Source organism: Parasteatoda tepidariorum, chromosome 2, assembly GCF_043381705.1.
Source record: "Parasteatoda tepidariorum isolate YZ-2023 chromosome 2, CAS_Ptep_4.0, whole genome shotgun sequence".
Lineage (NCBI taxonomy): Eukaryota > Metazoa > Arthropoda > Arachnida > Araneae > Theridiidae > Parasteatoda > Parasteatoda tepidariorum.
This window is the reverse complement of record NC_092205.1, coordinates 50,059,635-50,082,960: the sequence shown is the minus strand read 5'-3', so window position 1 is coordinate 50,082,960 and position 23,326 is coordinate 50,059,635. Positions and strand designations below refer to the sequence as shown.

Genomic DNA, 23,326 nt, shown 5'->3' with positions numbered 1-23,326 from the left:
GAACAGCCCACCCATACGACAAAAAATGCTCAACTCTATTGGGAGAAATTTACCTTCGTGGAGGAGTTTTTGATGTTACTAACCCGCATTTGTGTTACATGTAGAGTAAAACCTCTCACTGTTAGTCTGTTCGAATCTCAGCAATGCAATGAGAGGCGATCTCTCTATCCCTTGAACCACCATGGCTCTAGTATATGAGTTTGTAAAGTATCAATGATTTATGATATTGCATTATCAATTACACCTGCTATCTATGAATGAATGAAAAAATATATAAGTTTTTCACAATAGTGTTTTTTCATATTCTTTATTTTCCATGTTTATGTTGTGAATCCATGATGACTGAGTACTTGCCACTTGAATTTTTCTGTCATTTGGAACTTAATTTTCATTTTACGGACTGTTGCATTTAAAAAACAAACTAATATATATATATATATATATATATATATTGCAATTACAGTTACTGCAATAAATTTTTGTGCAGTTAAAACTTTCTGCTTGATTATTAAACTCTGATTGAAAAACTGGTTTAACAAGAGCTAATGAGTCAGCTCTAGGCAATAACCATACTCACTAATACAGCGCAGCGAATATTCCTGAAAGACAAGTTATCTTGTCAATTGCAGTGCAAGAGTTAAATTGTGATTTAAGAGAGAGCTTTTATATGAAGTCAAAACTTCAAAAGAAACTAATCTAAAGAAATAACTACTAACAGGTTTGCTTCTAATTTCATGCCAGTGTGGATAGTTAGTTATTAGGACTAGCATCCTGCACTGGCACATGATTGGCAAAGAATGTTTAATAAATTATATATTTTTAGCAGAAGCAAGCAAAGATTATTTTTGACAGAAGCAAAATTAGTTGCAAGTTCTAAGATTGTTCAGCAAAGAAAGCTTGAAGCACAAAGAAGATAAGTAAGTAACAAAGTTTAATCAGTCGGTTGTTTTAATTCATTTAAAAAGTTTCTTGATGGTGTATTTCAAAGCTGTTTATTTGTAACTATTTAAATGAGTACACTAGCAAATTAACAAATTTTCATTTGATTTTATTATCTTTATATATAATATAAATTACAGTCTCACAAATATATTATGTAAACATAAATTATACAAAACTTTAATAAAAATTTAAAAATATATATATTTACCATAAGATATATACAAATAATTATTGGAAAGCGAACATAATCTGTTCAGTTGCTGATCTTTGAAAATCTATTTAAATGTAACTGAAAAAATCAATATCATAGTTCAAAATACTAATGCATAAAACAATAGTTAAAATAAAACAATGTTATCAGAAGTGATTAAAGATTTGCTTTTAATTTTGGTGTATCACTTTCAACAACTTCTTTCCACCAATATGGTCTTTCCATTGTTCCATGAGTATTCATGATCACATCTTGCAAATTTTTATATACCTGAAAAAAGAATATTTTGTGTTTAGTTCACAAAATCAAAAAAATACCCAAATTCTTTAATAACTTTTGATCGAATTATTGGATTTTCATTAAGACGAAACTTTAATGGTTCAAGGGTCTAACCTAAAATATGATAATCATGCTGTGCTTACAAAACTTAAAAAAATCAGACACTAATATACCATATATTTTTGAATTAGTGGGAAATTTTCAAAAGCTGAAATGAGGAGAAAGTCAGCTCATAATCAGATCTGTTAACTTCGCTAAATTTTATGTAAACATTAGAGTGGGTCAAAAAAATTACTTTTTGAGTTTAAAACCCTTTAGTAAGGAAAGGTGGGTATTGTAATCGGAATGAAAATGACATAAAAATGTTTAAAATCTGTTAATAGGCCTTTTGTTTGCACATCATACTTAAAATTAATGAAAACTTGAAAAAAAAATGTTTTTAAATTGACTAAAACTTTATAAACTCCTTTTAGTTTGAATAACCAAAATAAAATTCTGATCAAAAATTTTATGTTTTACATTCGCGCAATATTTTAGAATAAAAAATAACATAAGTTTACCAATTTTTCTTAATTTTCACTATGCATCTCTGCTCAGAACCTAAAACTCACCATGTGAAGATGGTTGTATATTAATTCAACCAACATTATACCCAACCAACTACCCGCTTTATTAGAGGAGCATTTACATTAGATTTATAGCTATATACAAAGATTTTGAATGGAGTTCAAATTCTTGGTTTACTGCATTGCAAAGGTTCCTTTTTTATATTCACTACACATATATTTTTTGAAGATTGAGACTTCAATTTGCTGAAATATATCCATCTCTATCTTCATGTTCACATATTTTATTCAAAGTCTCTGTAACAAGTTTTATGCTTCTTTCCACAGCGTGGGAGTGACAGATTTTGATATTTCTTTAATATGTAGTGTTAGAACTTGTGTGTTCAAATCATGCAACTTTGGGGAAGGTATACCAAGCAAGAATTCCAATTAATTATTCCAAAGAAGAAATGCGAAGGTTAAAAGCTTATCTTAAATAGTGCAAAATTTCTAACAGTTTTTATTGTTGGAATGGCTTTTAAGGTCTTTCTCGAATACAACCTAAGGACTTGTCGGACAATAGTTAGTTATTTTGAATTGGACAAAGGAACAAGATCATGGCTAGCTAAGTCTTCTGGACGAGGCCTTAAAGTGATTGCGTTTAAAATGTACTGCAGATATTGTTAGTTAACAGGAATTAGTTGAGCAAAGACTAAATTTTGTACCACCAAAGATAAACTTTCAAGCTTAGGATTACACTGAAATCATAAATTCGAATTCTTATATGGTATATCCTCCCCAATGCTTCAAGACTTAAAAAATGGAAGATATTAAATCACTCATCATAAATTCTGGTACCATGCAAATTAGAAGTTTCCCTGTAATATTATAATAATTTCTATCTAAATAGTTATAAATATAAACTGAAAACCACAAAAAAACTGAATAGTTGGTTCGGTAGAATGTAGGTGGAACTCAATGTGCAACCATCTTTGCAAGGTTAAATCTATGTTCTTCTGATTTAACATAACAAATGAAGTGAAAAAATTGGTAAACTAATGTCTTATTTTAAAACGTTGTACAAACGCAGAAAACTAAAATTATTTTTTAAATTTTAATAAATTTGTTATTTAAACCATTAAAGAAGCCTGCTTGTTTCAAAAGATTTAGCCAACCTGAAATTTTTTTTAAAAAATGCAAGATTTTTTTCAAATTTTAACCAATTGCAAGTGCGATGCACAAACAGAAAATCTTAACTGATTTAAAATTTTTGCATGCTGTTTTCATTCTTATTGTAACTTTTTCGCACAAAAGCATTCTAAAATGTCGAAATTCATTTTTTTAACCAACCCAAGTAAACGTCGAAAAATAAAAGTACTTTTTCATTGGTCGAGCAATAGCAATAGATTGTTAAATTTTGTAATGAATGCAAAACATGTAAATACATGAAACATAAAACCTAATGAGTAAACATGTAAATACATGAACAGTTGAAAATAAGAAGACACATAAAAGAAAACACATAAAAATGACAACATTAAAAGAATATTTTCTTTAATAAGATTTTTTTACTACTTATTTTTCCTCATACAAAAGTAAAACAGAAAAAGTTAAAACATGCAAGCTTCAGAATTTAGATAGCTCTCATTGCTCATCTGGACTACAAACTAGTCAGTCAATGTGGACTGTTGAACGGATTCAAAGCAAGGAGGAAAGAATTAGTGAGATTCTCTATGGGTTTTTATTTTTAAACAAAGGTAAACTAATATAGCTGGGTAGGCAAAAGGGAAGTTAAAACTAGTCTGTTTTATTATTTTTTTCCTCTCTGGTAAATTTTCAAAAAAAGAAAAAAGCTAGACCTGAAAATAACCGTATGTCACACGGCTAAATAATAAAAAAGTGGCGAATAAAATTAAGTATAACCGATCACTTAATACTGTCTTTTTTGCAGGAAACCGTTTAATGATAAAATTACATCAATGCAGAAAGAATCTGGAAAACAGAATTTTAGTTAAAACGTCCAATGTCTCGATTAAAAATTTTGCGATGAAAAGATTCAGGTGGAAGGTAAGTTCTTTAACAATTCACATATTTCTAAGTTGCATATTTTATATTCATAAAATGTATTTTGTCTTCTTGAATATTTTTAAATTAAGTTTTTTAAAGTCAGTAATTAACTAGATTTTGTCACATTCACATTACTTTTATTGGTGAATTAATTTTTCATAGCTGTAGATTATTTCTGTCATGAATTTTTTTAAAAATATAATTTTAAACCAAGCAACAAAAAAAAGTTTGCAAAAATCCGCTTTTAAATGAAAATGACCTATCAATCAGTCACAAACTCATTAGGTTTTATGAAAAAGTGAATACTAAGTTATTAAGAGTCTACAGCCACTGGCTGCTGACTGAAATTTTTTTGGCCTACTCTTGGCTTATGTACGAATGGGACTATAATCCGACGTTATTGTATTTAAATGAATAAAAACTTTTTTCGATGAATATAAAACCAGTTTATTCAAAAATAATTCCATGCAAAATAATTTTTTTTATTATTATTTAATATTTCATTTAATAATGGTAAAAATAATTTACAATAACTAGGTTTAAATATTTTTATTTCCTTTCAAACTAAGTTAAGTGGTAAAATCCAAATTTTGAGATTGATGTCCAATGGTTCTTGAGAAGAAAAGCTCTTAAAAAATCATTTTTTTTTAAAAATCACTTTGGGACTAACTAATTTCACTCAAAATTTATCAGATTTTAAAATAACATAGTTTAGATTGATGTAAAATTTCATGTATCTTCCAATTTTAAATGTTTTTCATAACTACACATTCTTTTTGAATTCATTATTACATTATTATTATAAAAAATAATATCATTTTGTATTTCATTGTATTTATATAAAATAGTTTCATAATTATGATCAAAAAAAGGTCTGATTTGCTGAAATTTTTGAGGGTGGAAAATTAAATCCAGAAGAAAAATGGGTATTTTCGTTGAGAAAAAGTATGTTTCTATGTCTTACTTTGTAACTCCTAAAGTTGCCAGCACAAATTAATTTGCATGCTTAAAGCTCTTCGAACTGTAGAAATGCATTTTAATATATAAATATTTAATCCTTGCTTTAAAAGCTATTAAGCTCCATTTTTTGGGGTGAAGGAGGTACTGCATGTATATTTTAATTCATATAATAAGAATTTTTTTTTATCATATAGTAGTCTAAATATCTTTATTGTGGGTACAAAAGTACCATAAAAATAATAACCAAAAACTCGATTTTTCATGCAAAAAGTTTGATAAATTAATTTAGAAAATATAATTTACGTACATTTATATAATTGTCATAAAAAAAGAACTTACTTGACCATCTGACTTTCCTAGAGCAGAATTCAGAATAAAATCAGGAGGTGCAATGACATCAACCAGCGTAACAGCTTCATCTTTTAACTCCCCACATAGGTTTATTATATTTTCTTTTATAACTGAATCTGCTAAGTTTCCAGAAATGTAACCACCTGAAATACAATAAATTATAAAAGAGAGCCATTAAGTTGAAAACAATTTTTGACATATATCTAGTTGTTTTAATTTTATGTCTTCAGCTTACTTTTAAGTACAGCATTAGATTATTACAAACATTTTTCAATATTAATGCAATGTTTTAAATGTGCTTTTATATTACTTTTTAAAATCTATGTATAATTTTCACACAAATATGTCAGAGTATCACTAAAATGCAGAATATGCCAAATTCATAGAAGATTGTAGTTGGTTATAAAATGCAATGAAGAAAAGAATGAAAATGTACAAATGTCAATCATTTTAGCAAATTTAGCAGTGACAAAGTAGAATAATGGCAGAGTCAAGTCATCTATTGCAATTTATCTTCCAAAGGATGCATCATCATCACATCATCCATCTTCCGCAAAATGGCAGATTGATGACAGTGTGATTAAATTTGGGATTCTTTTTCTTTCCAGTGAAGCCAGGTTTTTCTCTAGGTAGGTGAGATGTCGATTTTGCAGTGTGGTGTTCTGCGAAGTAGAGAGAATAAAAGTTTCTGTTTTGTATGGTGTAAGTAAGATGTTTGTACAAAATCTGTTTATGTGCTGACTGAATTACATGAAATCTCAGCAACTGCAGAATAATACATGCAAAACTGCACATTTTGCTGTGAACATTTTTGAAAACTACTGCAGTAAGCTGCAGGAACACCCTTGCAATAGCATGGAAAGGAGAGCTTTGTGTATCAAGAAAAGAGACACTTTTGCAAATAAAGGATTAGGCAGAATTTGCAAGTGCGATGATATAATATCAAGCATATTCACATGGTGTACTGGATACCTTGCCATTTTCAGATGTGAAAGAAAATTTAATTCCTTCAACTATCAGCAGCACCATCAGCCTAGTGAAAAATAAGCAGGTAATAGATTTGTGCCAACACCAGCTATATACCTGTGAGTTCATTCCTGAAACGGATTCCACTTTTAACGAAATACCTAGTAAGTGACATCAGTAAGTTGATCCTATCCAGTGGATGACTTTTGTGACTTGTTGATAGATCAATAATGGCTAATTATGCCTTTTCCGTTTACCTGAAGCAGAAGCTAAAGTAATGTGTTCGAGTGTAGGGATCCCTTTTTCTGAGGACACAAGTTTTTGAACACAAACATGTGCATTGTTTTTCTCCACCAGCACAATAAACAGTGTCTTCGCCAGTAAAATTTACAACCACGACTGGGGAAATTAAAACCAAAGGAAGGTCATCAGAGCATCTTGAGTTTATCTTCCAATGTTTACCTAAAGAAGGTAAACCACTGAGGATGCATTGTTTTTTAAATCATTTGCCCACTTTAATAATAATTGCACATCCAGTAACTTTTGCTCGAGGCATTAAGTTCAGTCTTGTGAGAACAAGTTTAAACTAGCATAACCTGATGGTAAATGTCACAATCTTGGTTGAAATTATACGAACTATTAAACATTTGGCGATGCCAAATGTAGCACAGTCAGATGTATCAGGCAAATGTGGTTTATCTTAGACGCATGTTTAATGTTTGTGGTATATTGGGAAATGTAATCTAGAAATATGTCTAGAAGAACAAGTATCATGTGTTTTCCTCAAAGCATATATCAGTGGGTGGAACTTTTTCCTTTTAACTGTAAACTTTTTCCTTTAACTAAAAAACTTCCCTGAACTGCTGCATGGCAGAGCAGATGGGTAATAATTCTATACTATACTTCATTTTCAGCTGGAGTTAACTTCTGCCAAAAGAAAGCGATAATTTGTGAACCATCTAGCGTGTGCTCTTTTAAGACTGCACCTAATGAAATCTCTGAAATATCAATCATTATGAGGATTGGATGTGCTGAAGGAAAATATGTCAATGTGGATGAATCGGCGAGATCATGCTTACTCTTCTCATACGCAAATGTAGAGTTGCAACTCCAATCTGCCAATCAATTTTAATTTTTTAAAATCATTTTTACGAGATAACGAAGTGTTTCTTGAGTTCGTGTATTGTGAAGGAATGAAACAGCGATAAAAATTAAGCATTGCTAAAAATCTTCTCAACTCAGATATTGTTTTAGGCAGTGCATGTTCGATAGCAGTGAGTGTTTTTACCCTATTAGGTGAGATCTTCCTAGTCATTTAGAAGCATTTAATGTTAAACCATATTGAAGCAACCTTCGTAATACCAGTTTTAAATGCATTTTAAGTTTTCTTTCACCCTTTGAGGCAATTAAAATGTTATCAAACTAAAGTATCCAAAAATTTAAACCTGATAATACTAGATTTATAAAGCGCTGAAATGTTTGGTCTGCATTTCATAATCTGAGTGGCATAAATACATAATCAAATAAACCAAACAGAGTTGTTATTCCTGTCTTTGGCATATCTTTAGGGTTAACTAGAATTTGGTGGTACATTCTACATAAATCTAAATTACAGGGATGTGATTGACAAAAACACAAAAAAGAGGAAGTTTATAACTGTAGCATTAAACGTGCAAAAGAAAAAATGATATGAATTCAATAGCCAATCTGATAATGATTACATTATTATCTATTCAAATAAATATAAATAAATGGTAATTATGTTCTTAAATAAAATCTTGATTAAAATAATTTTTTTTTAATAATTTAGATAACTTTGAGTAATTATGCATAAGCAGGATTTTATGTATCACATCATTTTAAAAAACATTTCTTTATTGGTTAAAGGACCTTTATGGACTTTCTCATCAGTTCTTTGTTTTTTCGATGGTCTTTTATTAACATGACTGATCTGTAGACTGCGTTTTGCAGACTTTTGATCATCAGTGTTGATAGGACAAGAAAGTTCATTTCTCACACAATTTTTAGAGGCCTTAGATTAAGAATCGCGATGTTGGATTTCAAAATCGCGTGAATAAGAATCGCGATGCTTGATTTTAAAATCGCGTGAAAAAGAATCGCGATGCCGGATTTTAAAATCGCGTGAATAAGGCGATATCGGATTTTAAAATCGCGATGTTGGATTTTAAGATTGCGTGAATAAGAATCGCGATGTTGGATTTTAAAATCGCTTGAATAAGAATCACGATATTGAATTTTAAAAGCACGAAAATACAAATCGCGGTATTGAATTTTTAAATCGCGTAAATAAGATTCACGATGCATAATTTTTTAGAGTCCGTGAGTACTTATCGCAACGAGTAATGAATGTTTAAACCGCGTATAAATTCGAATATCGATGCTTGATATTACAACCGCGTGATAATGATAACGAATCGCAATATTGAAATTTAAAAATATATATGAATACGAATCGCGACATTGGATTTTTAAATTGCGTGAATGGGAATTGATTTTCAACAAAAGAAAAAAATTTTCAGCAAAATATCATTTACTGCATAAAAATTTTTTCCGCGCGGAAATTTATGAAAAAAGAGCGGAAGATATGGAAAAATCTGAAAAAAGCGGAAATCAGCGGATCCGCGGAAGAATCACATCCCTGAAATTAGAAAATATCCTCTTACTTTCCAGTAGTAGTGTGAGCAGTTCCAATCCTGAATACAGATACTGTGGTAATCTTAAATATGCATTGCTTAAAACAATATTTAAGTTGAGAAGATTTTTAACAATGCTTAATTTTTATCGTCGTTTCATTTATAGCACTGCAAAATCCAAGATACATTTCAGGATATTCTTAAAAATTCTAAGAAAAACTATAATAGATTGGACTTACGACTCTACATTTGCGTACAAGAAGAGTAAGTAAGACCTTACCAATTCAGCCACATTAGCATATTTTCCTTCAGCACATCTAATCTTTATAATCGTCGCTGCTTCAGAGGTTTCTTTAGGTGCAGTCTTTAAAATGCTCATGCCAAATGGTTTGTTTTTTACAGAAGAAGCTATCTACAGCTGAAAAAAGTATAGTACAATAGAGAATTATTAGCCGTCTAGAAGTTTCGTGAAGTTTTCAGTTGAAGGAAAATCTTTTTTAATTTTAGAAGATCACCGCCCACTGATATGGGTCTAGGCAAAAGCAAAATACTTGTTCTCCTTGACAATCACGTCAAATTGATTATATTTCCTAATACTGAACATGTGTCTGCAGCTGACAGTGTAGTAGCTGATACCTTGCCAAACCTCAACAAGATGATCAGGAAGTACAGAACCTAATAGCACATTTAATTAATTTGTTTAATTAATTATTCCGTTTATGGCACAAAATTAATTTAAATTTAGTCTTAATAGAGAACATTACCTGCATAAAGCAATCCTAGATATTTATCAACAGTCCACAAACCATACAGTTTGCCCATTCTCATTAGTACTGCTTTTATTGAGGCATTTGTTTGATTATCAATAAGAGTAGAGAATCTTTTCAAAGCTACCAACTGAAAAACATAGTATTAATAAGACACAGAGTAAGAATGTATTTAATTTGAATGCATTTTTTATTTTATTATTACAATAGAATATCGAAAAGATAACATACTACCTAAACAGAAAATTCAGTGCCAAATTTTCATACACTTACATGATTAATTAATTCATGATTTAAAATTTGAAACATAACTTAGTCTATTTTTCTTAGAGACAAGATATTTGTAATTCAAAGTAGGTTTAAAATACTACCCTAAAATATCTTGAACACTAGTAGGATTATCTTGCAGTAGGATTTTTATCTCACTAATTTATATTTCATGGTTATCTCTTGTCCTGGGTATTTAAAGGTAGAGTGTTACCTAATTCACATTCATGTGTTCAACAGGACAGGTAAATTTAATTGTTAAGGTATTCCAAAAATTGCTCTGCTCTTACATTTTGATCAATGCTCTTACATTTTGAGATCAATGAGAATATATTTCATTTTTCAGCGGTCAGTCGTCACCTTTGAAAGAAAGATCATCAGAGCCATCTTTGGCGCATTTCAAGAAAGGGGATGCTGGCGAATCAGATATAATGTTGAGCTCTATGGATTCTATTAGAATTATGTAAGAAGTGTACTAAATTAATAAATTTTTTTAAATGACCTTTAATTGAATTAAATTAGGTTTTATCATTTACTGAAGCTCATTCTTATTACAATACAATTTTTTTATTTTTAGGACCCAATATTTTCAGGTGTAAAAATTTACGAAAATCATATTACATAATGGAATTGTCAAGAAATGTAAAACAATAATAGAGTAAGTTTATATGTAAATTTACCTGAAAATATGCAATGGCCAATGTATGAGCATGATAAACTTGAGAATTGCAACGAGCTGTAAAAGCATTTTTGCTGTTTTCAAACTCTGATTGGTATTTAACGCTACTTTTACGAAGCAAATGGCATACTAGCCATTCGTACATCTCTATTATTTCTGCAAAATAATTAAAGCAAACAATTAGATTTTTTCTGAAACAATAGAAGTAATTTTTAACATTTTTCATTTAATACACAAATATAATATCTAAAAAACTGTCTGCACAATACAAATAATTCTGTCCACGTTTATTTTTTTTTATAAAATTAACGGAAAAGAATTTATTTTTCATAAGAACTGTTTAACAGTGCAACGCCTTTTATGACACAATAAGTCAATTAAAAAATAAATAAAATTCGTAAACTTCTACCAAACTTATGATTAAAAACAATTTTACTAATAATTGCAATTCATTCAAATAAGCTTATATTAGTTTTCCGTATTTTCTTCAAGGTATGTAAGTTATGTTCAAATAATTATTGAATTTGATTACTTTAATTTCTTCTAAAGTGGATAGGTAAGAAAATTAGGTTTAAATTTTTTTTTTGGGGGGGGGGGAGGAANTTTTTTTTGGGGGGGGGGGAAGTGTTGCTTACGGCAAATTTTAAACATAATTTTTTTTTATCAAGAAATACAGTAAAAAAATTGTGTGTTCTTGAGTTCATGAACTTGTTTTAATATGGTATTTTAGCATTTTTTCAGCTAATTGGATGACAAGAGATTTAAATTAATAATTTTAATTCATATTAAGTATTATTATTAGTTCACTAAATGATAAATATAATTTTGCTTCAACAAAAATACTGTATTATGTATAGTTTTTTAATTGTTTAATTAATCTTAAAATAAGTATTTTGGTCTTAATATATATATATATATATATACATATGTATTTTTGTTCTTTAGTCTTTGGTTAGTATTTTGATAAATAAAATTATGTAAAAATTTAAAATAAATAAAATGGTGAAGAAATTGATTAACTTGTATTGCACTGACTATAGATTACAAATCAGTTGAGGTGACTTCTAAGTAATTATAATGGCATGAGAAAATTAGTTTTTCCTGTATTCTGTGGATATATATATATATTATAGAATGTCTCCTAAGAGTCTTTCTATATTAAATCATTAGCTTAAAATAGATTTCTCTTAATAATTTTCTGATGTAGAAATCATTGTACCTTTGGTCTTAAATTTACTGGCATTAATTTTAATTATTAAAATTAAAATTTTTACTGGCTTTATTTTAAAATGTCGAAAAAAAAAACATTTGCCAATGTATGGCACATATAGCTACATATTCTGCAAAGAAATAAAGCACTGAAAGAAATAATGCAAAGAAATAAAGCACTACGACTAAGTAAACATGAATATTAAAAATCATTTTTTTGAAAACTAAACCTTTACTTTATACTGATCTTATTGTAGTTATGAAAATTACAAAACTTTCAAGGTTAACCTAATAGCAACAGAAGCTTTTTAAACAATGATTCAGCCAAAAACAACTACAATAACTAAAATTTAAATAGTTCACTTTGGTCACAAATGAGAATTGATTGGTGTGCTTACTATTTTAAAGTTGGAACTATTATTATACTCTCATTATTTAAAACTACACATTTATTGATAAACAAAACTATGTTTAAACTGAAAATATTTTAATAAAACAAACAATCTCAAGTAATATCACTAAAAACACAGTTTTAAGTTTTTTTCTTTTCAACGACACAATTTCTGGATGTGTCATAGTCAGAAATTGTGTCAAATCACTCTATATCTGTATACATGTTCAATGCACAAAATAAAAGAAGGGAACACCCTTAATAACTTTAGATCTAATAATCAATCTTAATGATTCAAAGGGATTATCAAATATGCTATTTAATTAGTGCAGAATGAAATTTTAAGTTACGGACAAATAAATAATACATATAACGAATAAATAATATAAAGGAATTTGAGTATGCATTTTAATTGAAAAGAAATAAAACAGAGTTTTATCCTTCATTTTAACTGAACAAAAGATAAAACCAGATTTATTCAATTATAAGTTTTATCATCTATAGTATTTCCCTTAAAAAAAGATTTTGTTCTAATCATTGAATTATGTATTTAGTGACAATAAAAATATGCTTACTAAGTATAATTCAACTTTACTTATTTGTTATTTAAGTGAAAAAAAGACAAAGAATATAAAAACTAAGTTGGAATAGTATCTTAATGTAGAATATGTTTCAGATTATGTATGTTCAAAGGAGTTAATGTTAGCTTGTTTCCTAGAACAGGAAAAGAAATAAGAAACATCACGAAAGAGATAATAAATGAACACACATAAATAAAATAAATACCTGATAATTCTATAGCTGCAGATGGAGATGAGGGGGAATACTTTCTTTTTAATATTTGTTGCATGTTATTTAAAAATGCAATATCTTTTAAACAAGTTGGCAGGCTTTCTCCTGAAAAATCAAATTCATAAAATAAAAGTTGTTTATAATAATAATCTCATGAAAAATCAATAAAATACAATAAATCAATAATACAAAATTGCTCTTCGTTAAATCTTTCATACAAAGTACACTCTAATGACATATATATTAAGAAGGAAAATTTAGTTGTCTTTGAAAAATCAAAATCTAGTTGAAAAGCTTCAACTTTCAACTCTCAGTGTGCGAAACAGAAAAAATTCTTTGTATGCACTGATTTGATCTCAGCGATGTTGAAGGATCAATGAGTTGAAAATCCATTATTAGATTTAATATACTCTTCAAGTAAAAATAAATGAATAATAGTTTGACAAGGAAAAAATAACATTTCTAAAGTATAAATCTTTTTTAATCAAATTATTTCAGGAAAAAAACTTTTACAATTAATTAAACAAAACAAAAAAAGAATTATCTCATGTTAAACTAAAATAAGTTAATTATTTAAAAACTTATTAAAAGTTATTTACCTGCATTGCTCTTCTTTAATAAATTTAAAAGATAGTTGCTTGTTTGCTGCAGAATGACATTGTTATCACCTTCATATGTGCAATTTGCATCATTGTTGTCCCGAAGCCTTCCAAATCCAGCAGCTAACAAAAAATGTTTTAATAATTCGCATAAAACCTTATGCAACAAAAATTAAAAATTATTTGTATGACATATTTGATCAACCATTGCCATAAAATATAACAATCAGTTATTTGACTTTTAAACATTGCATAATTACATGGTACAGTGCATGTGGTCTCACAAGTGTATATAGTTGAGCCATGTTTTTTAATTGAAAATAAGAAATAATTAAGGAAATGCAACAAAAGTTACAGGATTTTTGTTAGTTTTCAAAGTTGTGATAAAAGTTTTGAAATTGAGTTAAAATTTGAAAGAATAATATTTTTCTTAAATTTGATAATCATTAATTATGTAAAGCAAATAATGAAAAAGTGTACTTTGAGCATTACAAAATAATAAAGCTTTTTTTCCTGCAAATTATCATTTTGCAAAATGTATATTAAAAATTATCTGAATATCGCAAATGCTTTATGCATACATTAACAGTTATTTTAAGAGGAGAGTAAAATATTTTCATGCACATTTTAGTATATCTTATTTTAGTACATCTTATTATGCAAAATGACAATTCATAAAAATACTCATTCATTTCATAAAAATACTTTTTAAATTGCTTCCAATTTTTTAAATTTTGACATCATTTAAATAGAACTTGTTTGATAAGTTGCCTAACATGGTTAACTGCCAAATCATGCTACAAAAAAAAATCAAAAATTTTGTTTGATATAATTTTTTGAATTGTAATCTTTTTATTAATTATTGATTATTATTAACTATTGACTTTTATTATATTACTTAATCATTGAATTTTAATCTCAAATAATCATATTAATATAAATAAAATAATCATATAATTTAATATCATATATTAAATTTTGATGTTTTTCTGTTTAATTTTTTTTAATAAAACAGAGCAACCTTAATAAATAAACATAGAAAAACAAACAGAAATACAAAGAAGAAAGAACATATTTATCCTACTCAGATGACAGAGAAATAAAAAAATAAAAGTCATTTAAAAAAGGGGTACACTTGAAGTACAATACATAACAATAAGCAGCAGGTGAACAAAAATTAATTTATGCATATATTTCAATAAGAGTAATGATAAAAAAAGTCTATAAAAATATTTATTTAGCAGAAAACTAAAGAAATAAAATAATTAATTGTTTTGATGTGCAAAAAATGTGATCAATATTCTCAGTGTTTAATAAAATAATAAATGTGTAAAAGTTTAGAGCGTAAAAATTATGTGTATAAGTTTCAAAAAACTGCAAAGAAATGGACAAAATATAAATTAGCCTAGTATAAAAATTTCTTCTGTTGTACAGCATAAGACAATTCTGTTGACCTTTGGTCTAGTGTTTCAGTTATACTGCTTTTTAAATTTCAAAAAGTTTGATTCCAATGCAAAAAAAAGCAAACAAAAGATATTGAATTAAAAGCATATAAAAAATATTTATTCAATCATAAAGTCAGCAAATTAATCTCTCAAAAGATACAAGTGTCTCTAAGTTTAAAATTTAAGAACATTAATTTTAACAAGAAATTATAAGAATAAAATTAATTTTGTTATCACCATTTATTAAAGTATATAAAAAAAAGAAAAATATGACAAATCAGCATGACTTCTATAAATAAGTCACTTCTTTTCTTAACAATTTTTATAAGACTCCTCTTTAATTTTTTCAAGTTTATTAAATTTTTGATTCAGATTTTTAGAAAAAATATGGTGGCAAAAATAATTTTTTTTAAAGAAATGCTGATTATTTTCATGTGCACGGCTAGTTTAAAAAAAAAAAAAAAGCACAGGTAATATGCATTAAAACAAAAAAGAAAACACCCATTTTGAGTTAATTTTGAACTATAACTCAGATTTTTCACTATTTCAATAATAATAAAAAAAAAATTTCAGCAATGATCAGTACTATGATACAATCTCAGTGCTTCCAGGGGCATTAATTTCTACTTTATAAACACATTAACTAAAGTGTTGTGCAAATGGTTTTTACAAAATCAAACACACACAGGCACTTTCAATAATTTGACAGAATCTGAGTCTCAAAAATTTTTATTTTTAAACTAATGATGGCCACAAAACATACAGCTTTGAATGAAGCTTAATATAGAACATTATATTTCTAAGAATACATCATTTAAATTAATTTCTATAAAATACCCAAAACAGTGAAATTCTTAGAATGAAGAACCCATCAAAATAAATGAAAATTGGTACAACAAATTATCTTTTAAAATAAATATATAAAATTTGTGTCATAATTGTAATACTTAATACCTTTAAGATAACCATGCCCACCACATGCTTCTCTACATTCTTGTATAGCATCTCTTGCAAGCCAACCAGCAACAGCTTTGCCACAACAACTTAAAGCATGTATATAAACTTTTTTGTCAGCCTAAAACAGAATGAAAAGATTTTATACAAAGTGTTACAGGTTTGTTAACATTCATCATAAGTGGATATTAATGAAGCTCAAAGATAATTTGACTACCTACTTTAAGTTTTCAACTTAATTTTTGAATTTATTACATTTTATTTTATTTTTTACTTAAACACTTTATTGGTAAAAAGACAGGTGGTTAACTTATGGAGGTAATTTATTATTGCTTTTTTGTCATTTCTCAGACCATGTATTCATTCTTATTACAAATTCTAATACACATGCATTTATTTTAAGGCTTTATAATTTTTTTTTAAAGTAGTTGCTAAATATTTTATTTAGTAGATGCCCTACATCAGTTAAAAGATTATTTATTACCTAATCAAAAATGAAACTTGAAAAAATATTTCATGAATTTTTTAAATGACACTTGTTTTTAGTGAGTAAAAGCAAGAGAAGAAAAAGGCTTACTTAATTGGTACATGGAAAAAAATTAGTTTGGAAAATATATAAATGTTTGATAAGGCTTTTTTTATTAAGTAAGATTTCACCTTTTTTTATTTAATAAAGGTGGTAAACTTAAAAGAGGCTCAGAAGAAAATTTAAAATTTTTTAATGATCAACACGCGAGGAAAATGGTGAAGTTACAAGATTACAACCTCTTCTCTTTACATTTGATAAATTTGGATCTTATTAACAGTGATCAACTTAAGAAGTTGTTCAAGTACACAGGCTTCATTGTAATTTAGTATTTATTCAATAACAACTAATAACATTTCTTAATAATATTTTTGTGAACCAAATAAACATGGCAAGTTGTTAAATTCCATTTGTATGATATCAAGAGAGATGCATACAGAAATGTTTTTAAAATTGCTATAACCTTTCGTTTCCTTTCTGCAAGTTACATTAATTGTGCACAAAAAAGTTTTCAAGCATTTTGAAAAACTTAATAGTGATCAAATATTGGAAATTTAAAAAGGCTAAACCCATTAATAATTACCAATGCAAATATTTTGAATAAAATTTTGTGCACTAATAAACCATCAAAAAATTTGCTAGAAAAATTAAAATAAATAACTAAATAATCTTTTTTTATCATTGCAAAATAAAAAAGGCGAATTGATTTTGATTTAATAAAAGGGAATAGAATGATGATTGCTTCATGTAGTCATTTATTAATATGTAAAAAAAAAATTATACATAAAAATAGTTTAAAAAAAAATAATTAATCAGTGCTGAAATAAATCAATATCTTAATCATATTTCAAGGTTCTGTCGCAATATTAAATTATGCTTTTTTACGAATAATATGCTATATTTATAACTGCTGTGAGTTTGCAAATGCTACTCATGATTGTTAAAGTCAAGTTTAGCCTATCTAAAACCAGCACTGTCTACACTTATTTTGAAAATGGCATTAATATGGAGAAAAGCCATGGTTTTGTGAAAATAAAAAGATTTAATTTTTTAAAAATTAAAAAACTTACTCCAATGCTGCATTACCTGGGCACATAAAAATTAGCAAAAACTGAGATAAAGGCAGCGATTTTGGTAATTTTTATCAAGGTAGGAAAATGTCACCAAATTGACGATTTTTAAGAAAGTTTAATAACTTTTAATATTTAAGGTATTTATCTGTTCTAAAGCCCAGATAATTCTTCATGGTAAGATCATGCATATAATTTAAAATCGTCGCATTGCTTCAAGTGTAAGGCACTTAAACTATGGTTTCCCCTTCCCCCTTGGCGACAGAGCTTCGTAAAACAGCGTTAATCATCAATATATTAATCATACCAAAAATGTATAACATTACATGGCAGACACTTGATAAGACTTCAAAAATGTTGCTGTCATTGTTTCAGATATTTAATGTATTAAATCCTGAATAGTTGTCAGAAGCATAAAATAGTTTCTCTCTTCTAACATATTTTTACAATATTTATACTTCAATGTTATAAAAGAATCCAAATAATGTATTTTTAAAAAAATTACACTTTATAAAATACAAACGCTAAGTACATTTTAAATACATAAAATTATAAAGTTTTAACCTCAATATGCTGTAGATGTATAGATATCATGTTATGTAGATGTTTTCAGAAATTTTCAAAAATGAATATATAAATAAAATTTATATTATATGTTATATGCTGTGTAATATAAAAACTTTTTACTATCTCATTAAAAACAGAGGGCTAAGAACTCTCTTGGGCAAAATTTGTTTACACAAACAGAAAAAAAATCATAGGAAAACTCAGCTATACATTTTCTGAAAGTGTAAAATTAAACTCTATACATTTTATATTAATATCCAACTGTTAAACAACAGGTCAGAGGATTATTCTTTCCTGCAATAATCCACAACTATAGATCACTTCAGTGGCATGAAATATTCCATTGTAATTGCATGGATGAAATGAAATGAAAAAAAAAAATTGACACATGAGGATAAATATGGAAAACAGACATAACAAAAGGAACCAGTTCTTATCCATACCACAGCGAGAAAAAATTGCTAATTGATTTTTTCAGTAGTGAATTGGTAAAGAAAGTCGCCGATTGTTCACAATTGATTGCAAAAAAATTGTTGTTGCCTACACTCCATGAAACTTAGTTGCCACAGTAGTCTTTTTTTTTAAATAGTCATTTTAGTTTGGCAGCCCTACATTAAATGCATTTTGAAATAAATACTAAAATGTATAAGACTTATAAGTAAAGGGAAATGACAACAAAAGTTTCTGGATATTTTTAAATTTAGATGGAGTATCGGAATGGGTCTTTTAATCCCAATAAGTAAGAAGATAAATAGTAAATTAATATATTAAACGGAGATTGATGTTTTCATAACAATTTTTAAAAACTAACATGCTTACCATCTCTGCAGTACTACGTCCAAACAGAGACTCCACAAAATAATCAATAAAATCTTGATAAAAATCCCTCGCAAAGTGATAACAAACATATGTAGCAGCAACATAAGGTAGGAGTCTCCATTGCTAAAAAATCAAATTTTAAAACTGAGATAATTTGGTACGAGCAAAAAATATCCATGAAAAAAACTGAACAAATTATGATGTTTCAAGATTATTGAATAATGTAAACATAACAGTAATATCAGAAAATAAAGAATCCATGATTAATAAAAATGTATCAGAATCTCCATTTCAGGAGGCTATATTATTTGCTCCTTTCTTTATTTAATATCTTTGTACTTTTTTGCTTGCACCTATTTTGGTTCAAATTCTATGATATAAAAATGCTATTTAAATGGTCTTGCTTTTATTAAACAGAATGCATACAAATGTGTATTTAAACTTTTTCAATAATTTCAACTGATAAAAACCATTTTGTAGTGGAAAGAAAAATTGTTCAATAATAAAACATAGTTAAGAGCATAAAAAAACAAGGTGTAACAATAGGTTTGAAGTGGTTTACACTGAAAATATTTAAATGTAAAAAAAATTAAACAAATTTAGAGTTTCTATGTCAATAAATAAAAAGTGAGAGCCTACTTTTAAACATAAATATGATAATTTACTTAAACAATGAATAAGCTAGAACAAACTTTTTTATACATAAAAGCAAGATAAAAAAAAATATTCTTTTTAAAAACAATGCTTTAATTTGGTTTTAATTTTTCAAATTGATTAAGTGTTAATATACAAATTATTTGAGATAAAATAATTCTTTTCATGATATAGAATTTAAAAATAATTTTATGTTGGAGTTATTGTTTGCTTTTGAGTAATACTACTATTACTTAAAAGCATGGATAAAAAAAAAGACAATTTAGTTCGTATTTTATGAAGTTATTAAGTGATATTGAAATTATCAATATCATTATTATAATTATATTGAATTAAACATAATTTTCATGTGTAGAAATCTGAAAGAGTATTGAGTTTTTTGACATTTATGTTGCCAATTATGAAGCAACATGTAACTAGTGAAATACATAGAAGAATACTTTTTTTTTTGCATAATAGCAAAGTAGGAACAGCAAAAAGATAAAATTCTAAATTTATTGTAACTAAATACTTTTTAAATGTTTTTATTGCATGTTTTCAAATCATTTTATCATAAATTTCATTATTTTTTCTATTACAATGATTGGTTTCCTATTTCTTTACCTGAACTTGATACTCTAAGACTGGCACTTCATCATTTGGTGTTGGTCCAAATTGTCGCCTCACGGCTGAATAGCGAATGGCTATAGGAACACTCATCTTCAAAAAATTAACACAAAGCATTATAATTCCAACACGCCCCATACTCAATGCTCCCATTGAGTCACCAAATCGCTCCATTTGGTTCTGAAAAAGAAATAACTCAAATTTAAATTTTCAAATCAATTTGAATGCACTTTGCGACAGAATTCAACAATACAGTTGTCTTTCTCTTCCCTAAATTGGTAAGTTTATACAAAATTAATTTGAAAAATATCGGTGGTTTATGTTTGTGCCAGAAATAAGAGGCTTTAAAGAAAAACTGGTTTATAATCTGTTACGAAATATTCAAATTTCATGTTGTTAGTTAAATGAGAAATAAACACACAAGTAACTGTTTAAGTGAATTTATAGAATTGATAATGAAAGATACCTATTTATGTAAGAAAATGAATAAAAACAAATAATTCGATGAAAAATATGCACTTAACATAATGTATAATAAATATGTACTTAATAAATATGTACTTAAAAGTAAGTTTCTAAATAATTATTAGCTCTCTCGCTCTCTTGAAGTGGTGGAAAACTTAGTTTACTCACTACATGTCACATCATCGAAAGAATCTTCCCTACTCTTCTAATTATACAATGGAGCAGGCCTACTAGGAATGTAAGAAGCCATTTTCTTACATTCAAAGATTTATTTTCCTTGCGTGGAGAAAAATATTATATTTTACCCCCGTTCAACAGAATTTAGGACTTTCCTAAGAATTCTGTTCACAAATGAAATATTGTTACTTATAAATAAGTAGGGGATGGGGGATATTAGACATGAAACTAATGTTTTATCTTTTAACTAGTTGTAAAAATCTTATGTTTTACAACTAATGTTTTATGTAGGATGCATAAGTTAAAATAACTCAAGGTAAACATGTATGAATTACCCAAGAATATTTGATTGAATATTTCCAAAATTTATATCTCTACCAAGATCATAATTTTTTTCAGGGTCAACTTTTCACCCTAGGAAAGTCACACAAACCCTGAGAAAAATACACCATAGTAAATAAAATGGAAAGAATTTTATATTCCTTGGGTGGCCCTGTACCATTCGATCTACAGGCTAGTACCAGTCCACAGCCCAGTGTTTAAAGACCACTAGTCTATAGCAGTGCTCTCCAACCTTTTTATTGTTGAGGACTGGTCAAGGGTTAATAATTTTAAAGCCTTTCACTGAGGAGGGGGTGGAGGGACATTTAGATTGATTTGATTTAATAACTTTAATTACATTTAAATATGCCTTCACTCAGCTACCCGTTAACCTCTCATCCATGGAAAGTTGTATAAACCAGAGAAAAATACAATAGAGTAAATAAAATTATAATAATCTTCTAATGTTCCTTGAGCAGCACAATACAACTGGATTCAAGGCCCAGTACTGGCTTGCGATCCGGTGGCTGGAAACATTGCTTTCGAGCATACAATCAGATATCTGACTTATTGACAATATGTGTGCTTAGTTTTACATAATTCATTTTTTTACATTAAATTTAGTTTTTAATTATGTGATTCATAAATTCCTTTAGAAAAATAAGTTTCCTTAGAAAAAATTAGCGGTTATTCCTTAGTAAAGGTTAATAGACATAAGGTTACATATTTTTTCTCTCCTTTCCAATAAAATAGATAATGTTTTCAAAAGAGGCTTATTGGCGCTTTTAGAAATATTCGATATTTAACAAAAAATTATAAGGAAACAAGAAATAAGTAAAGTTGTATCATTTTTTGTTTATTTGATCAAACACAATAATCCAATAAACTACTTTAAGAAAATCATTAAAAACGATTCTCAACTATGAAGAAAACAAGATTAAAATGTTGTAAGCTAGCATCGAAATCACATTATCAAAAAATAATAATTTTAATATTTCAATCAAGGCACTGATTACATACTTCATAAAATTGTCTCTAAACTGTAATAATTTAGCTCGGTACACTTCAAAAAAAATTTTTTTTCAGACATTATTCTACAGAGTGTAAAGTATAACAAAAAATGCAATTTTATAATTTAAAAATCTGGGTAATTTTGTGCACAACATAAGTAACAAAAGTGAATGAAGTTTGTATGGCAAATCAAAACACTTCCAAGGATTTGTTAGGACTGATTTAAAGTACAAATTTTTAAATATCAAAATGCTTTATAAAAGGTAATTTAAATCAAACTCTATTAAAAATATAATCTTAACAGCATACCAACTTCTAAAATTAAACTTTAAAAAAATTGTTAACTGTCAATATAAATTTTTATAATGAAGTTAATTACAATCAAATAACATACTTAAATAACAATAAGGAAAGTATATTTACTTTAGTAGAAATATATTTCCCATCAGGATCCACATCACCATTTTTATTAAGAAGGCACTCTCTAGGTATGCGATACTGGTTGAACATTATAAAACTAATGGGGGAAGAAAGTAACATTATTAGGTGATTTTTTTTATGAAAAACATTGACAGCATTGCTTTTAATATTCAAATATATATTAATATAATAAATACTTAATAATGAAAAATATACAGACATAAGTTTAATTAGACTTGGTAATTAAGACCATTTCTTTTTTAAAAACAATGTAAGCAACTGCAAAATAAAACAAATATATATACAGTGAATTCGCGATAACTCGAATCTGATAGGACTGACGAAAAACTTCGACATATCGGAAGTTCGACTTACCCTTAGTTTCGGTTTTGGACTTTCAAAATATTGTCGGATTATTTAATTAATGCTTATTAATAACAAATCTTCTAAATGCTTACAATATTTAAGATAATTTTTCTGACAAGCCATTTACAATAAGACTGTTTGAAGCACTTTATGATACCCTGGTCCATCGGCTGCAACTTTGCTGTTGTGTTTGGCGGGAGAAACTGCAAGTTTACTGCTTTCAAATTAGGTAGATCACTATGCGCT

At 27.5% G+C, this 23,326-nt stretch overlaps 1 protein-coding gene and 1 long non-coding RNA gene across 3 annotated transcripts in view; one reads left to right on the top strand and one right to left on the bottom strand.

Moving 5' to 3' along the window:
- The first annotated feature begins 438 nt into the window (after nt 1–438).
- On the top strand, nt 439–10,511 carry LOC122269260 (uncharacterized). Its single transcript, XR_006225086.2, has 3 exons — nt 439–917; nt 3,929–4,044; nt 10,356–10,511. It is a non-coding gene; the product is annotated as an uncharacterized lncRNA (long non-coding RNA).
- Nucleotides 1,028–23,326, bottom strand: part of LOC107450948 (peroxisomal acyl-coenzyme A oxidase 3) — a 36,156-nt gene continuing 13,857 nt past the window's right edge. For both annotated transcript variants that reach the window (XM_016066891.3, XM_016066892.3), the window contains exons 7-16: nt 22,718–22,811; nt 20,318–20,500; nt 19,061–19,183; nt 16,079–16,199; nt 13,680–13,802; nt 13,075–13,185; nt 10,690–10,844; nt 9,740–9,872; nt 5,344–5,498; nt 1,028–1,423 (exon numbers count right to left, since the gene is read on the bottom strand). In XM_016066891.3, the coding sequence (XP_015922377.1) occupies nt 1,310–1,423; nt 5,344–5,498; nt 9,740–9,872; nt 10,690–10,844; nt 13,075–13,185; nt 13,680–13,802; nt 16,079–16,199; nt 19,061–19,183; nt 20,318–20,500; nt 22,718–22,811 (1,312 nt within the window). In that variant the 3' untranslated portion in view covers nt 1,028–1,309. The remainder of the gene's footprint in view (nt 1,424–5,343; nt 5,499–9,739; nt 9,873–10,689; nt 10,845–13,074; nt 13,186–13,679; nt 13,803–16,078; nt 16,200–19,060; nt 19,184–20,317; nt 20,501–22,717; nt 22,812–23,326) is intronic.